Here is a 24,061-nt window from a genome sequence, read left to right as displayed (position 1 = left end):
GGTCTTGTCAAAGTGAACGATTCGGAGTGGTTAAGACAATTTTGTAGTCGGCATCAGTCAAGCAAATATTACCGTTACTGTATAAGTCGATAATAAGGTTGTACTTCTCTGTGGCGTTGCCGATGACGATTTCAATAACTCTGTCGTTGCCTATTTGGTTGACTCGAAGAAGTCGTTTCTTGTTTAAGTATTTCCTAAGACGAGAAGTGAAGTTGTTTGGGGTGTCAGATTTATCTCTGTTGTATTGAGTAAGGTGAACACGAACACCAGACTCGATCACAATAAACTCCTTGAGATCCGTCTTAGAAAGTTTGATGACGTAAAGTCTTCGATTAATGTCGTAAACAGTATTCACGTTCATGTCTGTCTGTTAGTTCATTATAGAAATTTGTGATATAATATAGTAAAACACACCTAAAAGTCTTGAATTCATCTCACCAACAATCGACTTAATCTCAAGTGGTGACATCCACTTTCGTGCCTTCTTAAATTTCTGACTCATAATGCTTTTTTGAGTTAATATTTCTTTTTGTGTTTCCAAAGACAAACTTCAATATAGTTATTATGAAGACTTAATTGTTTATTATTTTAATTAATTATAAAATAATATTTAAAATAGTTTTTGATTATTTAACCTATTCGTTTATTATATTTTATAATTATTTAACTATATTATATTTTGTTATTCAAGTAATTAAAAATTATAGTAATAAAAAAATAATTAAATGTTTTTAATAACATTTTTGAAATAAAAAAGTGAACAAGAGTTCAAAATAATTGTTTTCCAATAATACTTTTTATCAAATACTTAATAACAAATGTATTATTGGTATAAAATAATAGTTTTGATAATTAATTAATAATTATAATATTATTATAATTATTTTTTTTAAAACAGATACCTTTTAAACTTCGTAAAACATCATAAGAAAAATAAAAGTCAACTTTTCATAAATGTGAATTCCGTTTTTTTACAGCTTCATTTATTGCAACAAATAGGGAAATCTGATGTTTTTCATATTTCTTTTTTTGGAAAAATAGTGATTTTTTCTTTACCAATATAAAAAAAGCGAATAATAATAATCAAAAATATTTGAACAATTCTTAATTTTTATTTTGAATTGTTTATAGCTATATTTATTGTAAAATGCCGGGAAACAATAATAAATAAAAAATAACAACAAATAATATAAATCATCGGCAAAATTATATAAGTAATCCAATCATTAAATATCAAAACTTTTTATAAATATAAACAATCTGCCTTTTTAATTTTCATGACCCCGAAATGAATAAACACGCATTTGCAATCGTAACTAACCATCATTTTTGTATTACTAATTTTTATTATAATTATTATAATTAAATCCATGAGAAAAGGGAGATACCGAATTATTAAAGAATCATAAAAACAAATATGCCTCCAATATGGAACGAAGTATCTAGAAGATGAAGATCTTTTCAAAAAACCAAAAACGAGATTTTTGGTTTTTTAAGAAAACCTACATCTCTAGATATCAATTAAATGGTGGAGAACAACAATCCAATTCACAAAATATGTGTAGTTGGTGACGAGAAAGTCGGGAAGACTACTTTAATTCGGTACTTATGCACCGGATCAATATCTTCAACTGATTTGGATGACAACACGATGATACTTCCTACAAAGATTAATCTGCACGATGTCAATCTTCTCTTTTGTGATTGTATCCAAACAGACTCTAACGGCACTTTCTTTAATAATACAGAAGTAGTGCTCTTAATGTTCGCTCTCGACAACAAGAACAGTTTCATCAATGTTTCAGAGTGGCTCAAATACGTTCAGGGGTACATCCCCAATCCATTCAAATATGCAATAGTAGCAACTTGTTCCGACAAGCCCCGTGTAGTCAGTGCTGAAGAAGGGCGATTAGTCGCGGAAAAAGTTAATGCACCGTATTTGGAAATCTCACTAAAATCATTCGATGGCTTAGTCGATGTCATGCAATTCATCTACGAAAACATCTCGGTCAGATTTTACCCACAAAGTCCTCCAAAAAGCCCAAAGAGGATTCACAGTCCAATTCTTTCGCGTGTTATCCATTTCTAGTCGTTCACCAACTTAAATTCGCTCGTTAGTTTCTCAACAAATTAACGAGCGAATTTAACGAAACGTTGATGTAATTTATTTTTATTAATTTTAGTTGTTTATTCTAAATATTGGTACTGTTTTTAATAAACTATAATAATGGTACACTTTATTATACGACATACTTCTCAAATTTGTAAATTTGATGACAAAAAAAAGAACTCAGCCCGAAACATCTCGACATATAAAAACCTATAAATAGATAATATATGAACTATACTATATTAGAACCATCATATTGAACCAAATAGAACTTGAAAGGAAATCAAGATGCAGGTACTGGTGAGCCACTTAATATCGTTATTTCTTGGAATCAGCATATTGTGTCTGGGCGTGTTTCAATTAATTCAGTGCGACTTTTCGATGTTGACTGGGTTTGGTATCAGTCGAATCTTGTTGTCGCTAACCCTAGTCTTTTTTGGCATCTTTACATGCCTCTCACAATTTCTCATTACGATTCCCCCTGTAGAGAAGTCCTGGAAAAATATTATGGTAGAGACCAATTACACTGGGCCGACTATTAAAAAGCGAATAACACACACATTTGCAGTGGAGTTATACAATTACTTCCGAACGGGGAACGGTGTTGCCAAATTAAACAAACGAGACGTGTATCGTATTATAGAGGAAGGCGTAGCTGTTCTTCAAACCCGAGACAGTCTGACTCGAATCACCTTGAAACAAGGGGAAAAGATTACTTTAGTTGGAGATATCCATGGACAATTCTTTGATTTGTGTACTATATTTCGAGACAATGGATTACCGTCATCGGACAATCCATATCTCTTTAATGGGGATCTAGTTGATCGTGGTAAATTTTCTGTGGAGAATGTATTAGTCCTTTTCAGCTTTATGATATCGAATCCGGAGAGTGTGTATATAGCAAAAGGGAATCATGAGACTACGGACGTCAATTGGGGGTATGGGTTCCGGTATGAAGTCTTATCCAAATATGATAATGACACTTTCATGATGATGACGACCGCACTCCGATGGCTGCCATACGCTCATTTGATTAATAATAAAGTGTTTATAGTCCATGGGGGGTTACCCCCTGTCCATTTCAAATTAGAACAAATTAATGATTTAGAGCGGGGAGTCGATCCCTGTGAAAATTCATTTGAGATGGAACTCTTGTGGAATGACCCGATGATAAAGAATGGGAGTAAACCAAGTTATAGAGGGGCTGGTCACTTATTTGGACCTGATGTGGTCGATCGGTTTCTTGAAGAAAACAAACTCGACTTGGTCATCCGAAGCCATGAATTAAAGGCAGAGGGGTTCGACTACTTCGATAATAAGAAAATGATGACGTTATTCTCGGCACCTAATTATAGCGGAATTAACCAAAATAAAGGCGCGTACGTCAAAATGAAATGTGCCGATAAAATCGAGTTCCAAGTCGTCCAATTCTCCGCAGCAAAGAAACAACCCGATATTAATTTGGCTCCTAATGAAACTATTGAAATAGTTCAAGAGGAAATAGATGGGGAATCACTGTTTGGAACTCTCGCGTCATTCTCCGTTATCTCCCTTCTCATTTTCGCGATTGTAAACGCTCTTTAGTTTAGTATTGGTTATTTTTTTATTTTATTTTTTATAAAATAATTAATGAGTCGTTTTTTTTGTAATGCAGAGGAAATTCAGTGTTTTTATTTAACGAGTTTTTTTGATTATAAGATTTCAACTCGTTAATTTTAAAACGGTGGTAATTTTTTAATTACTATAATTGAAACTACATATTTAATTCATTTGATTATATTAAAAATATTATTTTTTTTTGTTATTCAATAAATGGTTATAATAATAAACAATAATAAATGATAGTTATACAAACAGATATTACAAAATCAGTTTTTGTATTATATACAAATAATATCATTCTGATAATTAAATGATACAGCACAAAAAAGTTAATAAAAAAAGTGAGAAAGTGTTCAAGGAAAAGAATACAAAACGAACTGAGATACGATATTGATTACTTTGATGATCAACCCATATTACTACGATTCCCCTCAAAAAGTTTCAACGAACCAACACCAAGAAGACAGCTGGGAAGAGACAAAAAAAGATTTAATGAAAGGGCCATATCTTCTAAAACGGAAGACTGGTGGACCAGAGGAGGACGAGAGTTCTGACAGAGTGATGATGATAGTTGCTATCACTTTAATCTCCGTTGCATTCTTATCCACACTATACGCCTTTTTCCATCTCCCCCTCGTCTTCTTCTTAACCACACCAATCCCACTCTTCACTTTCGCGTGTTTAGTCTTCGCTTATTACAAAGCCGTCACGACTGACCCGGGGAGATGTGTCGGGTACAATCCAAATAAGTCTGAAGAAGACAAGAAAGCTGCAATAGAACGGGAGACGTTTGGTAAAGAAAAAGGCTTTAAAATAGTCGATATAGGGTATCCAGTAAGGTACTGTACAACGTGTCAGGGGTTTAGGTGTGAGAGAGCTTATCACTGCAAGAAGTGCGGTTCATGTATCAAGAAGAGAGATGTTTGTTATTTCTATAATCTATAAGATATAGTATAAATGTTCTATTGACTGACAAGTAGCATGTTTGTTAATTGTTGTATCAGTAATTATAATAAAACAAATTAATAATTATAATATGGTATTTTATACTTGAGAGAAGACAACGTATTTATATAAAGCATTGTCCGTGGATTTCACAGTGTGTTGGAGAGAACAATTTGAGATATTTTGTACAGTTTTTGATGCTCGTTCCGCTTAACTGTCTTTTTGGAGTTTTAATTCAGATTGGATATATCATCAAAATGCTGGCAGGTTTCGGGAAAGGGGAGTATTCTGCCGACGTGTTTTTTATGATAATTGCTGTGGTAATCACGATAATCATGTTTTCAATGGGATTTGCAGTCGGTTTGTTTTACTATAATTGTTACTTTAGCAACTAGTTCTAATAACCAGCTACTCTCATGGTCAATCACGTCGGAATGGTTCTGGAAAATACAACATCGATGGAGGAGATTGAGAAGACGAGATATGATTACTTGACGCATGACAAAGCTCCGTTTTTCCCAAGTTATTCAACAACAAAATACAGAAATTGGAAAGAGGTAATGGGGGGTAATGTATTAGTGTGGTTGATCCCATTTTTTGCAAACCCAAACAGCACAGAAAGTAAAAATACGGTCGATGTCTTGGTCGATGATCAGAATGTAGAAGTCAATATACAGAATGAGTGATTTTTATTTTTATAAATTGAGATACTAATAATTATAATTATTTCTACAATCTCCAATGAGATTGAAAAGGATGGAATAATCAAACATCTAAGAACGAAAAAAAATGTCAGTGAAACATGATACTCACCTTTGCGATTGTTATTATCGTTGTTTTGGGAATTGCAATTACCGTCTCGTTGAAACGAATGCTATTCACACCCAGAAGTATACCATTTGTGGTCAATTCATTGGGTCACTACACCATCCCTATCTCTTTGACTTCAGAAGGAGATTGCAGTGCGACTATCGTGTCGTCCGGACCATCATCTCAATCGCTGTTATTAAAAACACACGTGATACGTATTGAACAAGTGAGGAGAGTTGAAAAGGTGGATGACAAAATTGTGGCGTTGTTTGACCCGCCCACAAATTGTGTCACACAACCTATTTACTTAACAACATCAGACGTGAATAGAGAGTGTGTGTTTAACTTGTTGTCAAACCCATCACCACACCCACCTATTGACCCGTTCAATTTCGTACTTTCAAATTTATTCAAAAGTCTTCCTTCGATGCTGACAAGCGTATCGCCAATTGTCGCTTTCGTAAACAGCACAATTGCATCTTCAAATTTGTTACCATCATTCATAAAAAGTCTTAATGTCAGTGTAATTGACATTTCGTTATTTACACCACTCATTTCAAGTATTGATAGAGTCACCTCACAAGACTACAAAACAACATCCACTGATTTCAAAATTGCGGTAACATCACATACACCAATTACTGTGTACTTTGACGGTTCTGTCTCACCTCCCTTGCAAAGGCAACAACATTCATTTCATGTTAAATACATGATGAATTTCTCTGGTGATATTAGGGTGAAGTTGTTGGACCCTCCGTGTAGGTCCTTATACTTTTCATTTGACTCAACGCCCTCAATTGTTGGAGACTTTGCGTTAATGAGCGAAGCTCATTGGGTGAAAAAGTATGCTTTCCGCTCTATCATGAAAGTTATGTTTGTTCATATCACACACTCCACAATAACCAATTAACAAATAGCCAACTTACCAAAAACGTCTTGTTGGAACACTTCAACTATCCCAACACAACATTGATACCTTTATAATCGATCATGTCATAAAAACCTTTATTTGATGTTTGACTGTTTTGTTATTGAACAGACTGGAAAATAATACAACAAAATATATCTATTTACAATCAACTTTTTTGTTTGTAAATTTGAAAAATAATTGCAACACAACTTAAAATTCCAACAATGAATTAAAATAATTTAAACCACATAGTCAAAACGCAAAACCCGAACACGCCAAGTGGGACTAACAAGAAGAAACTGAAGTACCAACCCAACATCAAAGCTGCTGACAATGTGAATAGAAACCATGAAAAAGACAATAACGTAATAACAGTTCTCCCTTCGTTTTCTGTTCCATTTTCATATTCGAACGCATAGAGTAATAAATATAACACTTTTGATTTTGTGTAAAAGAATGCAAATTCAGATACATTATATTCTTTGTTAAAAAACATGGCATTAAGTGATATTACCAAGTAAAGGATAGAAACCACTAAAGACATTGTTGTAAACGCGTTTGTCACTTTAAAACCCCCGTAACTGAAAAATCCACAGAATGAAAAGAGAGCTACAATGAATAGAATTGTCATCTTGTCATATATACGATTAAACATCAGACACACAAACGCCATAATAGCTATACAGTCAAAGATAACGACAATTTCATACTTAAAAGAAACTAACGTGTCTGACAATACATTTCCAAAAACAGCACAACTTATAAACACTTTGAAGAAAACATACGAAAATAAAATCATGATATACACAAGTCCAACTTTGTTCACTTCGACATGTTTGAGATTCATTTTGTCAATGTATTTTGTTGGTAAACGAATTCCTTTGACTTTTTGAATTGTTTTCAAATTATCAAGTTCATCCCAATTGGTGACTTTAGCGTTGTTATTCAACATTTTGATGTTCTCTATCGATTTTGGGAGAGTCACATGTGAACACAAAATTGTTGCGGTCGTCACTTTATCGAAAACATTATATTCACCACTCGTTCGAAAAGTTAACTCGTGCGGATAATACAACTTTTGGTATTCAATTTTATCATATTCATTTTGAATATTGAAATAGTCTGTTCTAAATGAAGTTGTGATTACATAAGGACCAAAAGATCCATCAATATAAAAAAATAAATTGTAATTACAATGATTTTCCAAATCATTGAACTGTTCCAAAAAGTTGAAATGTGTGTCATTTGTATACACAACTTCGTTGTTATGAAAAGAGAAAGCAATAATTACACGAATGCCTTGTCTGATTTTCACATTTAAAAAATTTAATTTAAAACGAGAAAAATCTGTTGTATCTGTGATACACACTTCTATTGTTTTTAGACGTGGAAAATCTTCAAAATTCACAATTTCATTTTCTGTAAAGAATTTTTGTGAAAAGACTATTTTTTCTGTAATAAATGTGTTTTGTGGAATATCGTCATGGGTGTTAATAAATAACACTTTCTTTGACATGTTTTGATGGTATCCAGAATTCATCCCACAAAGATAATTGAAAAGTGATGTGAAGTCAATTTGAGGATTGAAAACATTATCGATGTAATTAATAATAGTTAATTTTGGAAATTTTGATAATGTACTTTCTTTGACCTGAAAAGTGTTATCAAAAACAGCTTTTGTAATACACAAAGTCTCTATGTTTGGAAGACATTTAACAAGCTTCTCAAGTAATTTATAAGTGTTTATATAATCATGCATTTCAGTATTTGTCCAACAATTTGTTTTCATGGAAGAACAACACAACTTTGTGGAATGTGAAACTTAAAGAAAATTGAAGAGATCATAAACTGGTAAATAATACACCACATTCATAAGATAAACAGATTCTAATCTTACCATTATTTGTAATTCTTATGTTTGAATTACTTAGTATTACACGGCTCTTTATTAGGGATGAATTATATTTCATTCATCACATATAAAAATCTTTTTGTTTGAATTTTAACGAATTTGTTTTATTTGTATATAATATGATATAAATTGAGTAATTAATATAAATGATTATTTAAGTTAAATGATTTAATAATGATCAAAATAGTAATTATGGAGTGTATGTATTGCTATGTTTCTTATGCTTTGAATAAATATATCAACAACTTCTTTTCACAAATAATTGGTTATTAAAATAATAATCAACAAATTAATAGTTTTTAAATAGTTTATTACTAGAATATATTTTTAATATATATCTAATATATTATATTATACTTTAAAAATATTTTTTAATTAATAAATATAATAATTTTACTACTTTTTGAAAAAATTTTAAAATAGAAATTAATAGAGTGATATCTAAATATGTTATTAGAATTCAAAATTGTCAAACAAAACAGTAATAGTTACTATTAATATTTTTAGTAAAAAAAACTATTAAAAATATATTAAATTGCATATCTATCTAAATTGAATAAATATCTATCTATCTAACCATAATAGAAACAATCAGAATAAACTAGAGATACTAAAAGAAAACTGAACTAATTAATATTAATGTATTTTGTTCTTCTTCTAATTGTCTCTTTGGCTGTTTTAGCCGATGTAGACATGTGCCATGTCACCAGAACAAAGTACCAAATTGCCGCTGATGGATATACATTAAAATATGTCCAGTTAGTAGCACGTCATGGTGATAGAGCCCCCGGGGATTCATATGATTCAGACAATGGCAACTTTGATTGTGGGTATGTTGAAGAGTCTCACGTGTATTCTGGTGATGGAGTGAAAGTGTCACACACTGCTTCTACAAAGAGGGGATTAGTTGACAAAAAATGGAACCCATACGCAACCGACTTTTATTGGAAAGGGTCATGTGAGTCTTCTCAATTAACTCCAGAAGGTATTTCCATGCATTATTCTTTAGGTACTCATATCGATGAAATATATCGTATCACCTTAAAACTCCTTCCAACTATTTTCGACCCTGCGATCGTCAAAATTAGGACAAGCGCTAAGACTCGAACCATTCAGAGCACTCAAGCACTTTTCCAAACACTTTACCCAATTGAAAGAAGAGGAAGTAACGTCGACATAGAGTTCATCACAAGACCATACGAAATCGAAACGATGCGACCGAACCCTAGTTGTTGTCCGATCATTTCTTCAATTGAAAAAGGATATTTGGATAACGAAGAACTGATCAAGAGAAGAGCACAGCAACCGTTTGCTGATGCTTTTCAGAAATTGAAGTATGTGACGGGGTTTTCGTCTGATGCGCCATATTTGTATGACTACGTCGATATCATCACACCAAGAGTGTGCCACGACCAACCACTCCCTCGTAAAATATTAGTCAATTTTACTATGGACGATTACAACGCTCTTGTCGATGAATATTTGTGGGAAAACACACTGTTTTTCAGTAAGGAACTTTCGGTATATCAAAGTGGGTTCTTTGTTGAAGAGATGTTAAATGACTACACAGAAGCTTTAAAGAACAAAGTCGTCTATCAACAGTACACAGCACATGATACTACTATATATGGACTGTTGGCTCTTCTTGGAGAAGAAACAACACAACCGATTCAGTACGCCTCTACTCTTGCTTTTGAATATTATAATAAAGCGGACGAAATGTATGTTAGAGTATTGTTGAATGACAAAGTACTCAAGTTAAATGATATTTGCATCGAAGTTGATGGGATGTGTAAATATAGCGATTTTGAGACAAAGATGAAAGCACTTATTCCGAAGTACGAAGATTGCCAAGTTAAAGATTCAATACACAGAACACTCTCAAGAAAGGGGTGGTATACTTACAATTGATTCGTTTTATATTCTGTTGAAGAGGAAATGCAATTTAATAAATGAATTTATTAAATTAATCATTAGTTCAATATTATTTTAATATGGTTTTGTCCACTTTTAAAAATTTTTAAAAAGAATTTCGTTTGAGTTTTCTTCTTTTTTGATCAACTCCTCTTTATTTCTTCATTCCCATTTCTTACTTGCTAACGCCCATTATAATAACACACGTGTGATATGAGGCTGTTTTATTTATAGAAACTATTATTTTATAACAAAAATATTAATATATTAATATATGTTTTTTGTGAATTGAAGTAATTGGTGTTTTGGGAAGAAACAGAAATCATCTGTGAATTGATAGAGAGTCAAGAGCCAATATCTGTGAAATACCGAATCGTAGAACTCATATATAACTTACTCATTACTACGAAATGACTATGGACCCTGTTAAAGCTAAAAAGGTGTTTGAGACATACGCCACGGACAAGTTTTTAGATAAAAGTAAATTCAAAGAGGCACTTGGTGCACTTTTTGAGGTCGACTATAAAGATGAAAATATTGACGAGGCGTTTGAGGACCTATTTAAAATGGCGGACGGCAAAGGGATTTTCAATAAAAAAGATAGCAAAATCAATTATAGTGAGTTCAACAATTTGTGCAAATTACTTCCAGCAAAGTGGGAATGTCCAAAACAAGTTATTTTGACTCTCCTATTTAGACTAGCTGATACTAACAATAGTGGTAAATTGAACAAAAAAGAGTTCGCTTCATATATCAAAAAGACTTCTATTGATATGAACAATGATGATATGCTTGTTGTGTATGAGCGATTGGATTCAAACGGTGATGGTAAGATAACTTATGATGAGTTCATCCAATTGTATGGGCTTAGTGATAATTAACTCATTCAATAAATACTTTGTTTATTATATTGAAATGGTATAATTTATTAACATCTGTATTATTATATATTGGTTATTTCAACTATAATTATTTGTTCTATTTAAATCTAAAAATCATACTATAAATTATACCACTAAAATTTATTATAATAATATACTATAAACAATTAAAACTTTTCATATTTTCAAATTATTATTTAAAATGATAAAAGTATTAAATAAACATAACTAATTTTTTTCTTTTTCAAATGATATAACTCTAATAACAAGTAAAACTATTTATGTTTAGAAAAATTATTGAAAATTAAGAATCTAAAAAGTGCAATCTTTTTCAAGTCACTCAAGTTTTTAAGTAATCTTTTTAAAATCACAATGATTAGTAAAGTTATCATATAATTATATTATAATTACACTTTTTCAGCCATCTATTTTTATCACTAATTTTTGTAAAAAGTGTGAACAATATCACAAAGAAAAGAAGTAAAAAAGCAAAGTAAAATACAACCAGAAAAAACTTCATCTTAGAAAGAAAAAAAAGAGAAAGCAAACAATGAGCAAACTAGACAGCTACAGTTTGATGATCGTTTCAAAATACTTCACTTCGTTTACTGACTTTGTGAACACTGTTTTTGTGAACAAAAAGTTTCAAGAAACGATGGAAAAGTTCCACTTCAATCCAATTCCACTCACAATTCAACAACGGAAGTTTTTCCCCAGTCTCGAGACGTGCTTTCTCTATTCCAAAACCGACAAGAGGTACAATGATGGGTATATTGAAAAGCAAGAAATCTGGTATAAAATAAATTACACAACGAGTTGTCAAGAGTCGCGTAACATATGTCGCCGAGTGGAATACACACAAAGTGAACGACTTTGGAATGGGATAGATATCCCAACCAAAGTCAATATCTTAGGTGAAAAGTGTTATTATGGCACAAAAACGTTGCAAGAGTTTCATGTGAGTTCGTCGATATGTGGGTTAGGCAATTATTGTTTCGCGTGGTGCTCCTATTTAACTTCTGTCACTCTTCCCGACAAAGTCACTTCCCTTGGTAACGGCTGTTTTTTAAAATGTGAGCGATTGATCAAATTAAAAATTCCTCCGTTTATTAAAACACTTGGCGAGAGCACTTTTTCCTTTTGTGAAAAGCTAGCCAAAGTGGAGTTACCAAAACATTTAGAGCGGATCGAACAGTGGTGTTTCGATGGATGTTCTTCACTCAGTACACTTGAATTTCCTAACACGTTAACTTCTATAGGAAATCGATGTTTCAAACATTGTCCATTCACTTACATCACCCTCCCAGACTCTTTACTCACACTCGGACATAACACTTTTTCAACTAACGAGTGTTTAACTGCAATAACACTCTCAACCAATTTGAAAAGTCTCGGGACTGAATGCTTTGGGGGGTGCAAAAAGCTCGTTGAAATAGTTATGCCTCAAAGCTTGACAAAACTCCCCCATCGGACGTTTTTCAATTGTTTCAAGTTACGTGGAGTGACTGTTTCAACCGACTTAAAGAGTTTAGGTGAGGATTGTTTCCACAATTGCTCGAATTTAAAGACCATTCAGAATTTACCAGAAGAAGTGGACTATGCCGTTGGGTGCTTTTTTAATTGTACGGCACTCGCACTTCCATTTCCATCACCACACAAATGCTTTGGAAAAGCATCATTCAACGATCAACACCTTGCGGAGTTCCATGGGATGTGATTATATGATTATTCCACTTCGAGTGTTTTAATTTGTTTATTATTTGTGTTATTCGTTGATCGACTTGTTTTGAAACGAATTGCATGGAAGATGAATTAAGCGGTGAGCTCCTCAATAGTGATGTCTTTCACATCGGACAAGATGGTGATCTTGAACGGGGCGTAGGTGTCTTGTTTCATTGTTGAAGGTACAGCAATGACGTCCAATCCATCGTCAGGGTCGACTTCAAAGCACGTGAAGACATTTTTATTTTTGACCCAAGCCTCTGGCAAGTTGATTAAGTTGTCTTCATTCACATCGTCAGCCTCCAAATGAGCACCGGTGTCAACAAAGATTGGTAACCCTATCGACTCGATTTTACCAGATGTTCCAATGAACTGTGACAACAAGAAGATGATGTCTTTGCACTCTTCCCCGTTGTATTTGGCTTTAATAACATACTGAGGATTGGTCACAAAGGCCTCTGGGTTATTCACGTTTCCACCAGCAGTACCTTCCTCCCACTTTCCTTCAGCAACGACCATATTTGACCACTGTCTGGTCAACTCTTTGACTTCGATTTTCTCTTGTGAATATATTCTGATGATAAACTCACCTTCGAGCTTTTCCTCAGATGAACATGGGACTAAGATATACTCTCCCTTCTTTAATGTGAAATTCTTCCCAACACAGACATATGAAATTAACGTTTTGGTCTCATCCGCGAGCTCACCAAAGTCGATTTCCTTGCGATCACTTTGTTTGCAATTAAATAAGTAGAACCCCATCTTATGTTTGTTGTCTGCTTGTTCCATAGTGACAGACACTTTGACATCTTTCTCCGTCTTTAAGAAGTACTGGAAGTTGTGGTAGAACTCAAATGGACTTCCTCTATCTGCTCCTCCATTGGTCACTTTATCCCACACCTTCTTCTCTTCAAAGACTTCCCACTTCTTCGACAAGTTGGCGGGGACAAATTCAATTCCTTCCATGTGTTCACACGACGCAGCTATTTGGAACTTCCCATGTAACTTCTCTGGATTCACTTCAGAGACTTTGTTCATGTTAGTTGGGATGATCACATAACTTCCCGCGTCAAGTTCAAAGCTTTGTTCGATTTCATTCGAAGCTTTTGTGCTCAAGAAGTTGTCGTCGATTTTGATCACTTCATTTGGGTCATATAAAGTGAGTGGACATCCTTCATAGAACAACGCATCATATTTGACGATGAAGTACGTGACTCTGTTAGTCGTGATGTCTTGCTTCAAGCAGATTTTGACGTGCATTTTCGAAGACAAAGTTAACAAATATTGTGGGTTCTCGTACCACTTAGGGTTACCGATGATATTTCCAGCGTCCATTCCAGGCTTCCAAACACCTTCATGGATGATACCAACCATTTTTTTCTCTTCGACGGGAACGGGGGTGAAGACAATCGAAACGTTAAATTGAGCACATTTGTCACTCTTCTTTTTCTTTCCTTCTTCTTTCACTTCAGTTTGTTTGACTTCTCCAATGTCTGGTTCTATAATGTTCTTGGGCTTTTTAATAGACTGAATGTAATGCATTTTACCATCAGATTCCTTCAAATCGGCCAAACACAGTTGGTGGAAACCAACACACTTTGCACCAATGAGTCTTGGTTTATACAAGAAAAAGTGGATGTTAGCGCGTGGGTTTTGGACTGGGAAGTAGAGCGTTTCGTTCACGTGTAAGTTCTTCGACGCTTTATTTTTCTTAGTAAAATATGTCAAACTGTCGACATCACATACAATATACCCAACAGTGTCTTCTTTCACATCTTCAAATTTGACTGTTAACATCCCAACTTTCCCCATCTTCGGTTCATGCCCCGGTTGTGGTTGTGTTGCTTTGCTCATGTTTTACTGTTACAAGTTCCAAACGAAGTTTAGTATTATTTTGGGATAGAGGTGATCTTACTTCTTATTTTAAGTTCTATTCATTTTTGGTTGGACTTTGACGGATATTTTCAAGTTTTACTTGCAGTGGTTTCAAGTAAAATTCTTGATTCATTATAGTTTTATTTATAATTCTATTTTAATTGAATTGTCACTTCTTTGTTTTTTCCTTTTTTCATAAAAATTGGTTTTGAGGAATTAAAAAAACTTAAGTTCTGTCTTCTTTGTCATTTGTGCTTTATGGTAATATTTTCATATAAAACAACTATTGATTTGGTTATACTAAGATGAGAGTATTAATAGCATCCACGTCATTTTTAATTATCAAGTATAGTTTTGTAATTATAAATTATTATTAAAAAAATGGTTCTTACTAAAAATAAAAATGAAACAAACCATTAATTAATTAATATAAACAATATAATAAAAACTATTTTTATTAATAAAAATTATAATATTTTAGTACCAAGAAAAAAAGAAAAAGGAACTCAAAACAGTGTTAATGTTTCTTCTATTATATCTTGCCATTGTGACATTTGCATTTGACAAGAAGTGGTTACGCCCAATGGGAGACGTCGAGTGGTCTACATTTAGTCAAGCAACAGAAAAAGCGCAGCGCAGAAAATTACCGATATTAGGGTTTTTCTCTGGCTTAGAGTGTGCGCAGTGTAGTTCATATTTTGAAATGTTTAATTACCACCCAACCTTCAAACAAATTGCTAAAAGATTTGTTTTGGCTGCTTTGGATGAGACAGACCCGAGTTATAACATGTCTCCTTTAGACCAAGAGGGGTATTCCCCAAAATTTGTCTTCTTTGACTCGCATGGTAAAATATTAGACTTTTCGGGGTATGACGATCCTTTGCATAAGTACTTCTGCACAAACATCGAGTTCTTACTTGAAAAGATGGGTGATGTCGATGACTATGCCTTTGACCACAAAGATGAGTTGTAAACAATTTCTTTGATACATTGAATTAACTATTTTAATCTTTTTATTTATAAAGTACTATTAACTTAACTTAAAAGGTCAATCATCTTAATAAAATGGAATTCCACAGATTAAATCCTCAGTCTCTGATATGTATTTCAAGTCTTCTAAACTCAATTGCTCGGACGTACTTTTCTTTTTAAGTAACTTGATCTCATCACACCATTCAGTGATATATTGGTACACAAGATTTAAATTGTCAAGACCCATCTTCCAATTTTTTGAGTAACTCTTCTTGCTACATATTGCTATTCCAATACGTTTAATATCTCTTGTTATATCAATTATTCTTTTTGGTAACATATTGAAAAACACTTTTATTAACGTTTGGGAGTATTTTTCAATGGGAAGTTGTTTGGCCCATTTCATAACACTTGCTTTAGTTATAAATTTGTTTTTTCTGTCAATCAATATACTGTAGGTTAATACACTTGTATCTCTAACGTCTTTATTCTCGTGTTCCATTAGAGAGTAAAGCACTTCATCCATATCAAAGTCTGTGTTTTGATCAACAAGAAGTGTTTTTAAATTCAAAAGCACTTTCAAAATATCAGCCGACTGTTTTGAATTTTTCATCACATAAATTCCCCATGAAAATGCGTCTTTAGTATATTGAGGTGTTTTACTTTTCTTTGTAAGTATAGTGTTTAATTGACAAATAAACACGGCAACTTCGCATGTTATTGTCAAAGGTATGTCATTCACAACATCTATGATCTTCTGTAAGTTTTCATAAAACATGGGTTGCTTATTTGTGACCATCAAATCACATATATTCCCCAAACAATTTGTTATTTCCCCAATGTTTTGTACTTTTATACAGTCAGTTATTGGTAAGAAAAACTGTCTCCGGTTCGATAATATCTGCGACGTCTTTTTAATCGTCGTTTTGAGGATGTTGCATATCCCTTCACTAACCATCTCAACAATTTCCTCGTCCATCAAACGCTCTCCAGTTAACTTAACACACTTCTCCATCGACCGACACACAGCAACTCGAACCTTTTCATTCTCATCTGTACTCTGCCCAACTAATTCGACAAATATTTCTCTTAATACCTTCATCGCATCAATCACAGCAAACTCTCGTGGGTACGTTTGCAACTCGTAATACCACATTGACAGATACGCATTTGGTATTGCTTGGAGTGCTGTGGCTCGCACTTTAACTGGATTACCTGGTGTGATGAGTCGAATTAAAAGTTCCATATAAACTGGGAAGAACTTGTGCATATAAAGGGGAATAGTTTTACACAGTCTTGAATATGTTTCAATTGCAAGTCTCCTTAACTTCTCTTGTCTGTAGTTAATGTCACCCATTTGTATAATTAATGGATCAATTATACTTAACTTGGTACTTAGTGCATTTTCGTAATTCTCACTAACTTCCTTCAACTCACCAACTAATAATTTCCTCAATTTCTTGTTAATAAATAAATTCTTTTGCATCCTCTTCTCTACAATTTCTGCGTGTGTTTTTGCTATCTTCGAATACGCAACAAGAACTCTCCTAAACAAAATTTCATTGCCTTTCAAATTAAGTGATGAAATCGCCTTAAAGGTGGAATCAAATAAGTCAACAACACTATTTAATACCAATTCATTGCAATGATCAACACACATGGATAAGACACTGACTACCCTTTCCTTAATTTCTAAGTCTTCCACACTATTTGTCAAACAAGAGCATATACTCATTAAATATGGCACAACTGAAAATGAAAACAATGTGTTATGTTCTTTCAGTTTTGAAAGAATTACAGTCAAATCTCTCAACCCTTCTCGTCTCACAAAAAAGTCTGTTGTAAATAGCACTTCGTACATGTGTGTTGTCATTGTCGTTGCTTCTTCTTTATTGACGTCATTAAATTTCTTCCAAACGTCGCGAAATACAACCAAGGCATTCTCTTTCACCAACACATTCATGTCGGTCGTTAATTCAAGAATACAACTGAATACATTTCGAAAAGTCTTAATGTTTGTGAGTTCCAATGTGGTGATGTGCGAACAAACATTTAAAAACAAACACCGCGTTGTTGGAGAACTACATCCCTTACTTGTCCAAAAGCCCAACATCATATCAATGCCTATTGTCTCGTTGATACCCTTTGTATATGGATTTTCCAGTACCGATATAGCCATCATAAGACCAACTTCAACACTTTTGTTTGTTTCAGATAAAAGTGCTTTTATTTGATTCCACACATAGACCGTGATATGCTGAGATATCTCTCTAAATGTAAGAACAAATGGGATGTCAAATTGTTCATGTTGTGCTCTGAAGAATTTTCGGCAATCGGTTGACCCAAACCACTTTAAAAAAATTGGAAAGGTCTCTTGTAAACAGTTTATCAATTGTTGTGTTGGAGAAGAACTAAATTGGAAAGTAAGACTACTTGTCTCGAGTAACTGTAACTGAATTTGTCGACTTGGATGCTATTTTGGAGTATTATATTGATTTCCATGAGAACACATTCACAAGATGCATTGTCTATTCCACTATTTGAAATAATCGACTTTATGACTTTGAGACAATTGAGACTCTTCGCTTCATTTAGTGACACACTTACATATCGAATTCCATTTAAAAGTGCATTTATCAAGTTATTGGAATAACCATTTTGATATCTCAATTTCCTTTGTATGTCCCAAAACCTCCGCACCATCTCGTCGATTTTTAATGTTATAGAAAACGAAAGGATTGATAGAAATAGCCAATTGACATTTTTATTTTTGTTGGTAATTTCAGTGTTGGTTCTCTTCCACAATTCAAAGAAAAACGTGTGTGAGGGGTCGACCTCACTTTTCTCATATTGAGGTAAATGATCATTAAAAAATTAGACGAGTGGAAGGACTATTTTAGTGTTTGTAACACTTTTCATATTTTTTTTAAAATCTCAAACAAAATGGTGTGACTCTTTTCCATCTTTGTTACGTTCAATTTTCTTAATATAGTGTCGAAAAGGTCGACATAACACTCAATAACTTTATCGTCGACTTCTTTCTCAAATTTCAGTGCGACTTTCTCAAAACACGTGTCATAAATTCGTTTTGCTGTTTCATAGTTTTGTTTCATAAAAGCTTTTGTCTTGAGAAGGCAAAGTGACATGCATCTTATCTTCGCTTCTGTTTCATCTAAAATGAGTAAATGGCAATTTACTAATCAATCTATTTCATTTAATAATAAGTCGTTGTATTTCTTTTCGGCGTCTTCATACGTTATTCCTCTCGTTTTGTCATTCCCATTGAATAACCTCCACAAGACAGACAGTCCGTAGTGGTCATTCATTTCTTTTCTAAGTTACAATCAAAATTTAATTTCTATCCAATAAAAAGAAATCTTCGATATAATATAAAAGTTAAGTTGCATATCTATTAAACTAAAAATCAATGTAAGCAAAGCTTCGAACTTGATTTGGCGTCTCGTCCCATTGAAACACAACAACTGCTTTATTCTCATTGAAATTTCGAGGTAAAACAAATTGGGCATTTTGTTGGTGCTCTTTCAATTTGACGGACATATAACACTTTTTGAATGTCATAGCATCTAACACACAAATCAAGTCATTTTCTTGAACCGATACCGATGGTGGTATGGTCACTGTGAGTCGAGTCACTCCATTTGTAATCACCTTTTCGACGGTGAGATCAACGTCTCGGCCAATGGCAACATCAGTCGGACGATATAACTTGTGTACTGTTACAGAGAACCATCCCCACTCCTCTGTGAAGCATTGCAGATAGTATCGCCCATTGAGAACATCATCAAAACAAAAGTCAGTACTTTGATAGTCTAACTTAATCCGGGCAAATGGTTTTTCGTTCATAATTGGAGTGAAAAGACCAAGGTAAAGAGTGGATTCTTTTGCGAGTTCTGATAGCAATATGTTACCTCGCACTTCGCGTGTTGAATTATTAGTTTCGTCCAATGTTATTGTATAAGTGATAGTCATGGTTTATTTATGATATGTGGTTATCGTTTATTATCAAGTTTCAAAATATAGTTTTTAAATGGTAAATTAACAATTAAATATAATAATTCATTTTTAATGATAATAAATAATTAAATTATTGTCATTTGTTATAACATATATTCACTCATGTGATCATTGAAAATGGTGTTTTAAGACGCCATTCATTTCATTGTTCGTGACTATCAATACACTGTATTTAATTGTGGTAAGTGTGTATACTATTAATGAAGAATATGAAATTAATGATTTATTTTATAGAATAAAAGAATTAAATAAAAACTAAAAATAATTATAATATTACGAAAAGGGGGGTTAATTCATTGTTTCATTTTTGATTAAAACGAACGAATTTTACTAAACTGACACTAAAACTGCATTTTTAGTTTTTATCACATTCGTCACTTTTTTTAACATGTTTATTGTTTTATTGTTTTTTAATTCAGAATAGTTTGTCTATTTTATTTTATTATTGTGAAATAATAATTGAAACTTAAAATAATAGTTTATTATGTAATAACCTTCAAATACAAAACTCTAATTATTATTAACATTGTTTATTAGTTTATATTAATTTAACCGAAATTAATAACTATTGTTTGTACCAAATCTGTTATTTTTTTTATTATAATAAACTAGTATCATGTTACTACGTCAGAATTTATAATATATTTTTAGGAAGTACTTATTTTTTGGTTCTTTATCATTAGAATGTTGTTTTATAAAATATAAATATAGTTTATTTTAATTAAAATAACAATAGAACCCCAGAATTAATTCTTGTGTTTGAACTTGTCCCAAAACAGTACCAACCCTTTTTCAACTTATCGAACTTTGAAGAACTTGAAAATGTAAAAACAAAAATAGAATTCTCAAAATACAAGATAAATCAACATAAATATCTTACCGAAAAAAACTCTGACTGTGTTAATGGGCAATTTGTTTTTTATTTAATGAAGAAATGAATATGAAACCAGAAACGATTTAATAAAATTAATAAAAAAAAGAAAAAGAAGAAACCCTTCTCAGATGTGTTCTTTGGGTTTTTATTACATCATTTTTTTGGGATTTGTTATTATGAGTCAAATTAAGTAAAACCCGTTCTTTGCTAAAAACTTCCATCTTATTTTCCAGACACGTTTCAATGTCCGAGTCAATTGAATCCCCACTACTCAAAAGTGTTTTAAGTCTACTCGAAGAAGACGGTGACACTGAGAAAGACGTCGCTTCCCTTAGAAGCTTGTTGTATGACCCTCCCGAGAACGACTACACAACAAAACCAATTCTTGACCTTGCCGCCGACATGACCCGTGCAAACTCGGCTCCACTCAACAACGTGATATACACTGCTCAACCCTTCATACCAAAAAAGCGTCACGTTGTCGGTCTCGCGTCGCCCAGTTGTATATCTCCGTCATTCAACTCGATGTCTCCAAGAGTCAAACAAATCGTCAGTAGTCCACCGACTTACAAACACGCAAATTCGTCGTCCAACCCGAACCAAATGAGGAACACCATCAATAACAATTATACCGTTGCTGACTTGTGCAAAGAACAACAAGGGAGCCGTCGTATCCAAGCATTTCTCCAGACAGCAAAGGAATACGAAGTGACTGAAATCTTCGACAGTTTGAAAGGTGACTTATTTGACCTTATGTTGGACCTCTTCGGCAATTATGTCGTCCAGAAATTCATCGAAGTTGGTGTCGAAAAGCATCGACAGTACGTCAGAGATTTAGTGAAATGCAAAATCATCATGTTGTCAAAGCACATGTACGGCTGCAGAGTCATCCAGAAGATAGTCGAATACTCGAGCAGCGAACAACAAGAGGAGCTCTTCCAAAAAATCGAGGGTGAAGTCCGCGATTTGATAGTTGACCAAAACGGCAACCATGTTGTCCAGAAGTTTGTTGAGAAGTACGACGGGTGCGGTGGGAGAGTTATCGACATCATCAAAGACGACATCGAGTTAATTTCGTCTCATGGCTTCGGGTGTCGTGTCATTCAACGATTGATCGAGAAAAGCGACACCACCATTAATACAATCATTTACAATAAAGTGAGGGGGAACATACAAGTCCTTTCGATGAACCAATTTGGGAATTATGTTATCCAACATTTGCTCGAGTTTGGGAGTCAACCCATTCGCGATGAAATTATTAGTGAGGTGCAAGACATCTTCTGTGAGAGTTCTTTAATGAAATTTTCATCAAATGTGATGGAAAAGTGCGTTCAATTTGGATCATCGGAAAAGCAACGGGTCTTGATTGGGAAGGTCTTCTCGTGTAATGCAGATAGTGTCGTCTCGATGATGAAAAACCCGTTTGCAAATTATGTCCTCCAAAGGATGTTGACGGTCATGAACAAAGATGATCGAACAAAGTTCAACGCCAACTTCATTCAGAAGAATGTTGTCATGCTCCGAAAGAACGTCTACGCTAAACACCTTCTCAACACTATGGATAGCTTGTTGTGACACGGCAATTTTTATAGTTAAAAGTAACTCGTTATTTATTAGAGTCTTTGTTATGGTTGTGCTTATTATATTATTATTATTACTTATTATAAGTAAATAATAAGTAAGCAGTATAACAATAAATTAACAAGAAAACACCATCCCTCAGTCTAAGAGGATGGCACAGTCTAAATTGATCAAAGGAGTTCCTTTTGATCGGGGGCGCTTTTCTTTATGTGATCCGTGGTGCTTCTTGTGCTTGGTTGGCAAAGGAGATGTCACCTCATTTTGGAGTGAAAGAGGGAGTGGGTAGGACATCATGAATATTTTGGATTCTGAAGTACCCAACTTGATGTGGTTGATAGGGGGAATGTCTTTGATTTTTGGGATACTGAGTAACGGCGTCTCAAGCGTCTTCTTAATGTGTTCAATTTCTTGTTTACAGAAATGCAAATTGGACGTGTCGATTCTCCGTTGCAATAACATTGCTTTGTAGTTTGCAATATCGTTTAAAGTCGAGTACAAATCCATTACTTCTTGCACGGCCAATTCGATGGATTGTTGAAGGATTTTGTTGTTTGTCTGCTTCTCGAAGAAAGCACCGATATAGTCGGTGTATGCTTTGAACATAGTAAACAACTCGGTCTCCATCTGAGCAATGATGTCGACATTTTGGAAGTTTTCCGGAAGTGTTTCACCACGTGGGATTTTATATCGTCCAGTGAATATCTGATACTTTCTATGGAACGTCAAACTCTGTTGTAAGACGGTGGAATAGCTCTCGGCCCAATATGAAAATTTTGAATTGTCGGGTTGGAATACTTTAGTTGGGGCGTTCTTGTTGTAATACGATATTTGCTCGACTTCGTTAAAGATTTGTGGACTACCGTTTCTGCAAAGGTAGTGGAAAAGAATGAGACTCTTGAAGATGTCATAGGAGAACTCGTCTCTCAGTTGTTTCTTGATCTTTTTGACAATGAGATTCAAGTCGCCCTTGTAGCTTCTTTTTGCTAAATATCTGAGTTGCTTTGGACTTGAAATCGAATAAGAGTGAAGACACTCAAAAAGAGAATAGGACATTTTGATGAAGTTCATGTGAATTGAATAAAAAGAGGAGTTCGTCTGATTTATTAACAGCCGGTCGTTTTGGAGGTACTTTGACTTAACTAAAAGCGTTAGTTAAAAAATTGGGAAAATGGAATGTCAAAAGTACAACTATAAGAATGGTTTGTGGAATTATTGTGGCATTGTTACGAAATTTTAACAAACGCGTTTTTTTTGAGGTTAAATTGACAAATAAGAAAGAAAAATGACCTCTAACGGCCAGGTAATATCGCATTTTTCAGGTAAACCTTTCACAAAAATAATTTGTTTTTTCCCGAAATTCAGTGCGGAATTGGAGGCTTTTTTTATTGTAAAAATAGATTAAAAAATTTTTTTACAAGACATGGGAAGTTTTAAGTTATTATACGACCTGTATTTCACTTGTTTTATGAGATGTTGGAATAAAACCATAAAGAGTGATTATGTATACGATCTAAATAGTTATAAAACATGGGTCGATTTAATGCTAAAAAATGGGTTAATTACAACAATAATTAGACACCGACAAGTTAAGAGAATATGCATTTAAAAGAATATATAAATCGTTTTTGCTGTTTTTTGATAGCAAAAGTTGTATTTGCCTGTTCGTTTTTTTTCAAATTAGTTCTGAACTAATACCCATGAATATTAATAAAATTTTAATTAAAAATTTTGCTTTCAAAAATCCATAATATCTAAAAAAGTTTTTTTGTTATTGAATTAAACTAATTAATGTAAGTTAAGACTTATTATGTACTTAAAACAGTTATTTTTTTATAAAAGTCATCTGGTTTTTATAGTTAATCAAATCGAGAATAGAAATAAATGACATTTTTTCTAAAAAAGATCAAAGATATTGAGT

The 24,061-nt window shown here is 33.4% G+C and overlaps 14 protein-coding genes across 14 annotated transcripts; 8 read left to right on the top strand and 6 right to left on the bottom strand.

Annotated features, from left to right (window-relative positions):
* Positions 1-18: 18 nt before the first annotated feature.
* EIN_185250 (serologically defined colon cancer antigen 1, putative) lies at positions 19-502 on the bottom strand (the record flags this gene model as incomplete). The annotated part of the gene is made up of 2 exons (XM_004260871.1): positions 19-363; positions 415-502. Coding segments are annotated over 2 exons (433 nt in total), but the record flags the coding sequence as incomplete, so codon positions are not given.
* A 1,023-nt stretch (positions 503-1,525) lies between these two features.
* EIN_185240 (hypothetical protein) lies at positions 1,526-2,089 on the top strand (the record flags this gene model as incomplete). The annotated part of the gene is made up of 1 exon (XM_004260870.1): positions 1,526-2,089. The coding sequence occupies one exon, from the start codon at positions 1,526-1,528 to the stop codon at positions 2,087-2,089; it is 564 nt and encodes a 187-aa protein (XP_004260918.1).
* Positions 2,090-2,398: 309 nt separating this feature from the next.
* On the top strand, positions 2,399-3,694 carry EIN_185230 (serine/threonine protein phosphatase, putative; the record flags this gene model as incomplete). Its single annotated transcript, XM_004260869.1, has 1 exon — positions 2,399-3,694. The coding sequence occupies one exon, from the start codon at positions 2,399-2,401 to the stop codon at positions 3,692-3,694; it is 1,296 nt and encodes a 431-aa protein (XP_004260917.1).
* Positions 3,695-4,114: 420 nt separating this feature from the next.
* EIN_185220 (zinc finger protein DHHC domain containing protein, putative) lies at positions 4,115-5,343 on the top strand (the record flags this gene model as incomplete). Its single annotated transcript, XM_004260868.1, has 3 exons — positions 4,115-4,633; positions 4,792-5,017; positions 5,066-5,343. The coding sequence occupies 3 exons, from the start codon at positions 4,115-4,117 to the stop codon at positions 5,341-5,343; spliced, it is 1,023 nt and encodes a 340-aa protein (XP_004260916.1).
* A 1,263-nt stretch (positions 5,344-6,606) lies between these two features.
* On the bottom strand, positions 6,607-7,329 carry EIN_185210 (hypothetical protein; the record flags this gene model as incomplete). Its single annotated transcript, XM_004260867.1, has 1 exon — positions 6,607-7,329. One exon carries the CDS (start codon positions 7,327-7,329, stop codon positions 6,607-6,609), a length of 723 nt encoding a protein of 240 aa, XP_004260915.1.
* A 1,599-nt stretch (positions 7,330-8,928) lies between these two features.
* Positions 8,929-10,200, top strand: EIN_185200 (hypothetical protein; the record flags this gene model as incomplete). The annotated part of the gene is made up of 1 exon (XM_004260866.1): positions 8,929-10,200. The coding sequence occupies one exon, from the start codon at positions 8,929-8,931 to the stop codon at positions 10,198-10,200; it is 1,272 nt and encodes a 423-aa protein (XP_004260914.1).
* Positions 10,201-10,613: 413 nt separating this feature from the next.
* EIN_185190 (hypothetical protein) lies at positions 10,614-11,084 on the top strand (the record flags this gene model as incomplete). The annotated part of the gene is made up of 1 exon (XM_004260865.1): positions 10,614-11,084. One exon carries the CDS (start codon positions 10,614-10,616, stop codon positions 11,082-11,084), a length of 471 nt encoding a protein of 156 aa, XP_004260913.1.
* A 550-nt stretch (positions 11,085-11,634) lies between these two features.
* Positions 11,635-12,801, top strand: EIN_185180 (hypothetical protein; the record flags this gene model as incomplete). Its single annotated transcript, XM_004260864.1, has 1 exon — positions 11,635-12,801. One exon carries the CDS (start codon positions 11,635-11,637, stop codon positions 12,799-12,801), a length of 1,167 nt encoding a protein of 388 aa, XP_004260912.1.
* Positions 12,802-12,896: 95 nt separating this feature from the next.
* Positions 12,897-14,660, bottom strand: EIN_185170 (hypothetical protein; the record flags this gene model as incomplete). Its single annotated transcript, XM_004260863.1, has 1 exon — positions 12,897-14,660. One exon carries the CDS (start codon positions 14,658-14,660, stop codon positions 12,897-12,899), a length of 1,764 nt encoding a protein of 587 aa, XP_004260911.1.
* Positions 14,661-15,201: 541 nt separating this feature from the next.
* Positions 15,202-15,654, top strand: EIN_185160 (hypothetical protein; the record flags this gene model as incomplete). The annotated part of the gene is made up of 1 exon (XM_004260862.1): positions 15,202-15,654. The coding sequence occupies one exon, from the start codon at positions 15,202-15,204 to the stop codon at positions 15,652-15,654; it is 453 nt and encodes a 150-aa protein (XP_004260910.1).
* Positions 15,655-15,738: 84 nt separating this feature from the next.
* On the bottom strand, positions 15,739-17,835 carry EIN_185150 (hypothetical protein; the record flags this gene model as incomplete). The annotated part of the gene is made up of 1 exon (XM_004260861.1): positions 15,739-17,835. The coding sequence occupies one exon, from the start codon at positions 17,833-17,835 to the stop codon at positions 15,739-15,741; it is 2,097 nt and encodes a 698-aa protein (XP_004260909.1).
* Positions 17,836-19,070: 1,235 nt separating this feature from the next.
* On the bottom strand, positions 19,071-19,643 carry EIN_185140 (hypothetical protein; the record flags this gene model as incomplete). Its single annotated transcript, XM_004260860.1, has 1 exon — positions 19,071-19,643. The coding sequence occupies one exon, from the start codon at positions 19,641-19,643 to the stop codon at positions 19,071-19,073; it is 573 nt and encodes a 190-aa protein (XP_004260908.1).
* A 1,162-nt stretch (positions 19,644-20,805) lies between these two features.
* On the top strand, positions 20,806-22,137 carry EIN_185130 (meiotic coiled-coil protein, putative; the record flags this gene model as incomplete). The annotated part of the gene is made up of 1 exon (XM_004260859.1): positions 20,806-22,137. One exon carries the CDS (start codon positions 20,806-20,808, stop codon positions 22,135-22,137), a length of 1,332 nt encoding a protein of 443 aa, XP_004260907.1.
* A 144-nt stretch (positions 22,138-22,281) lies between these two features.
* On the bottom strand, positions 22,282-23,211 carry EIN_185120 (hypothetical protein; the record flags this gene model as incomplete). The annotated part of the gene is made up of 1 exon (XM_004260858.1): positions 22,282-23,211. The coding sequence occupies one exon, from the start codon at positions 23,209-23,211 to the stop codon at positions 22,282-22,284; it is 930 nt and encodes a 309-aa protein (XP_004260906.1).
* Positions 23,212-24,061: the final 850 nt, after the last annotated feature.

This window comes from Entamoeba invadens (genome assembly GCF_000330505.1).
Source record: "Entamoeba invadens IP1 unplaced genomic scaffold scaff_1105074725183, whole genome shotgun sequence".
Lineage (NCBI taxonomy): Eukaryota > Evosea > Mastigamoebida > Endamoebidae > Entamoeba > Entamoeba invadens.
Note: the sequence above shows the minus strand (reverse complement) of the source record. Positions and strands in the feature narration are given on the sequence as shown.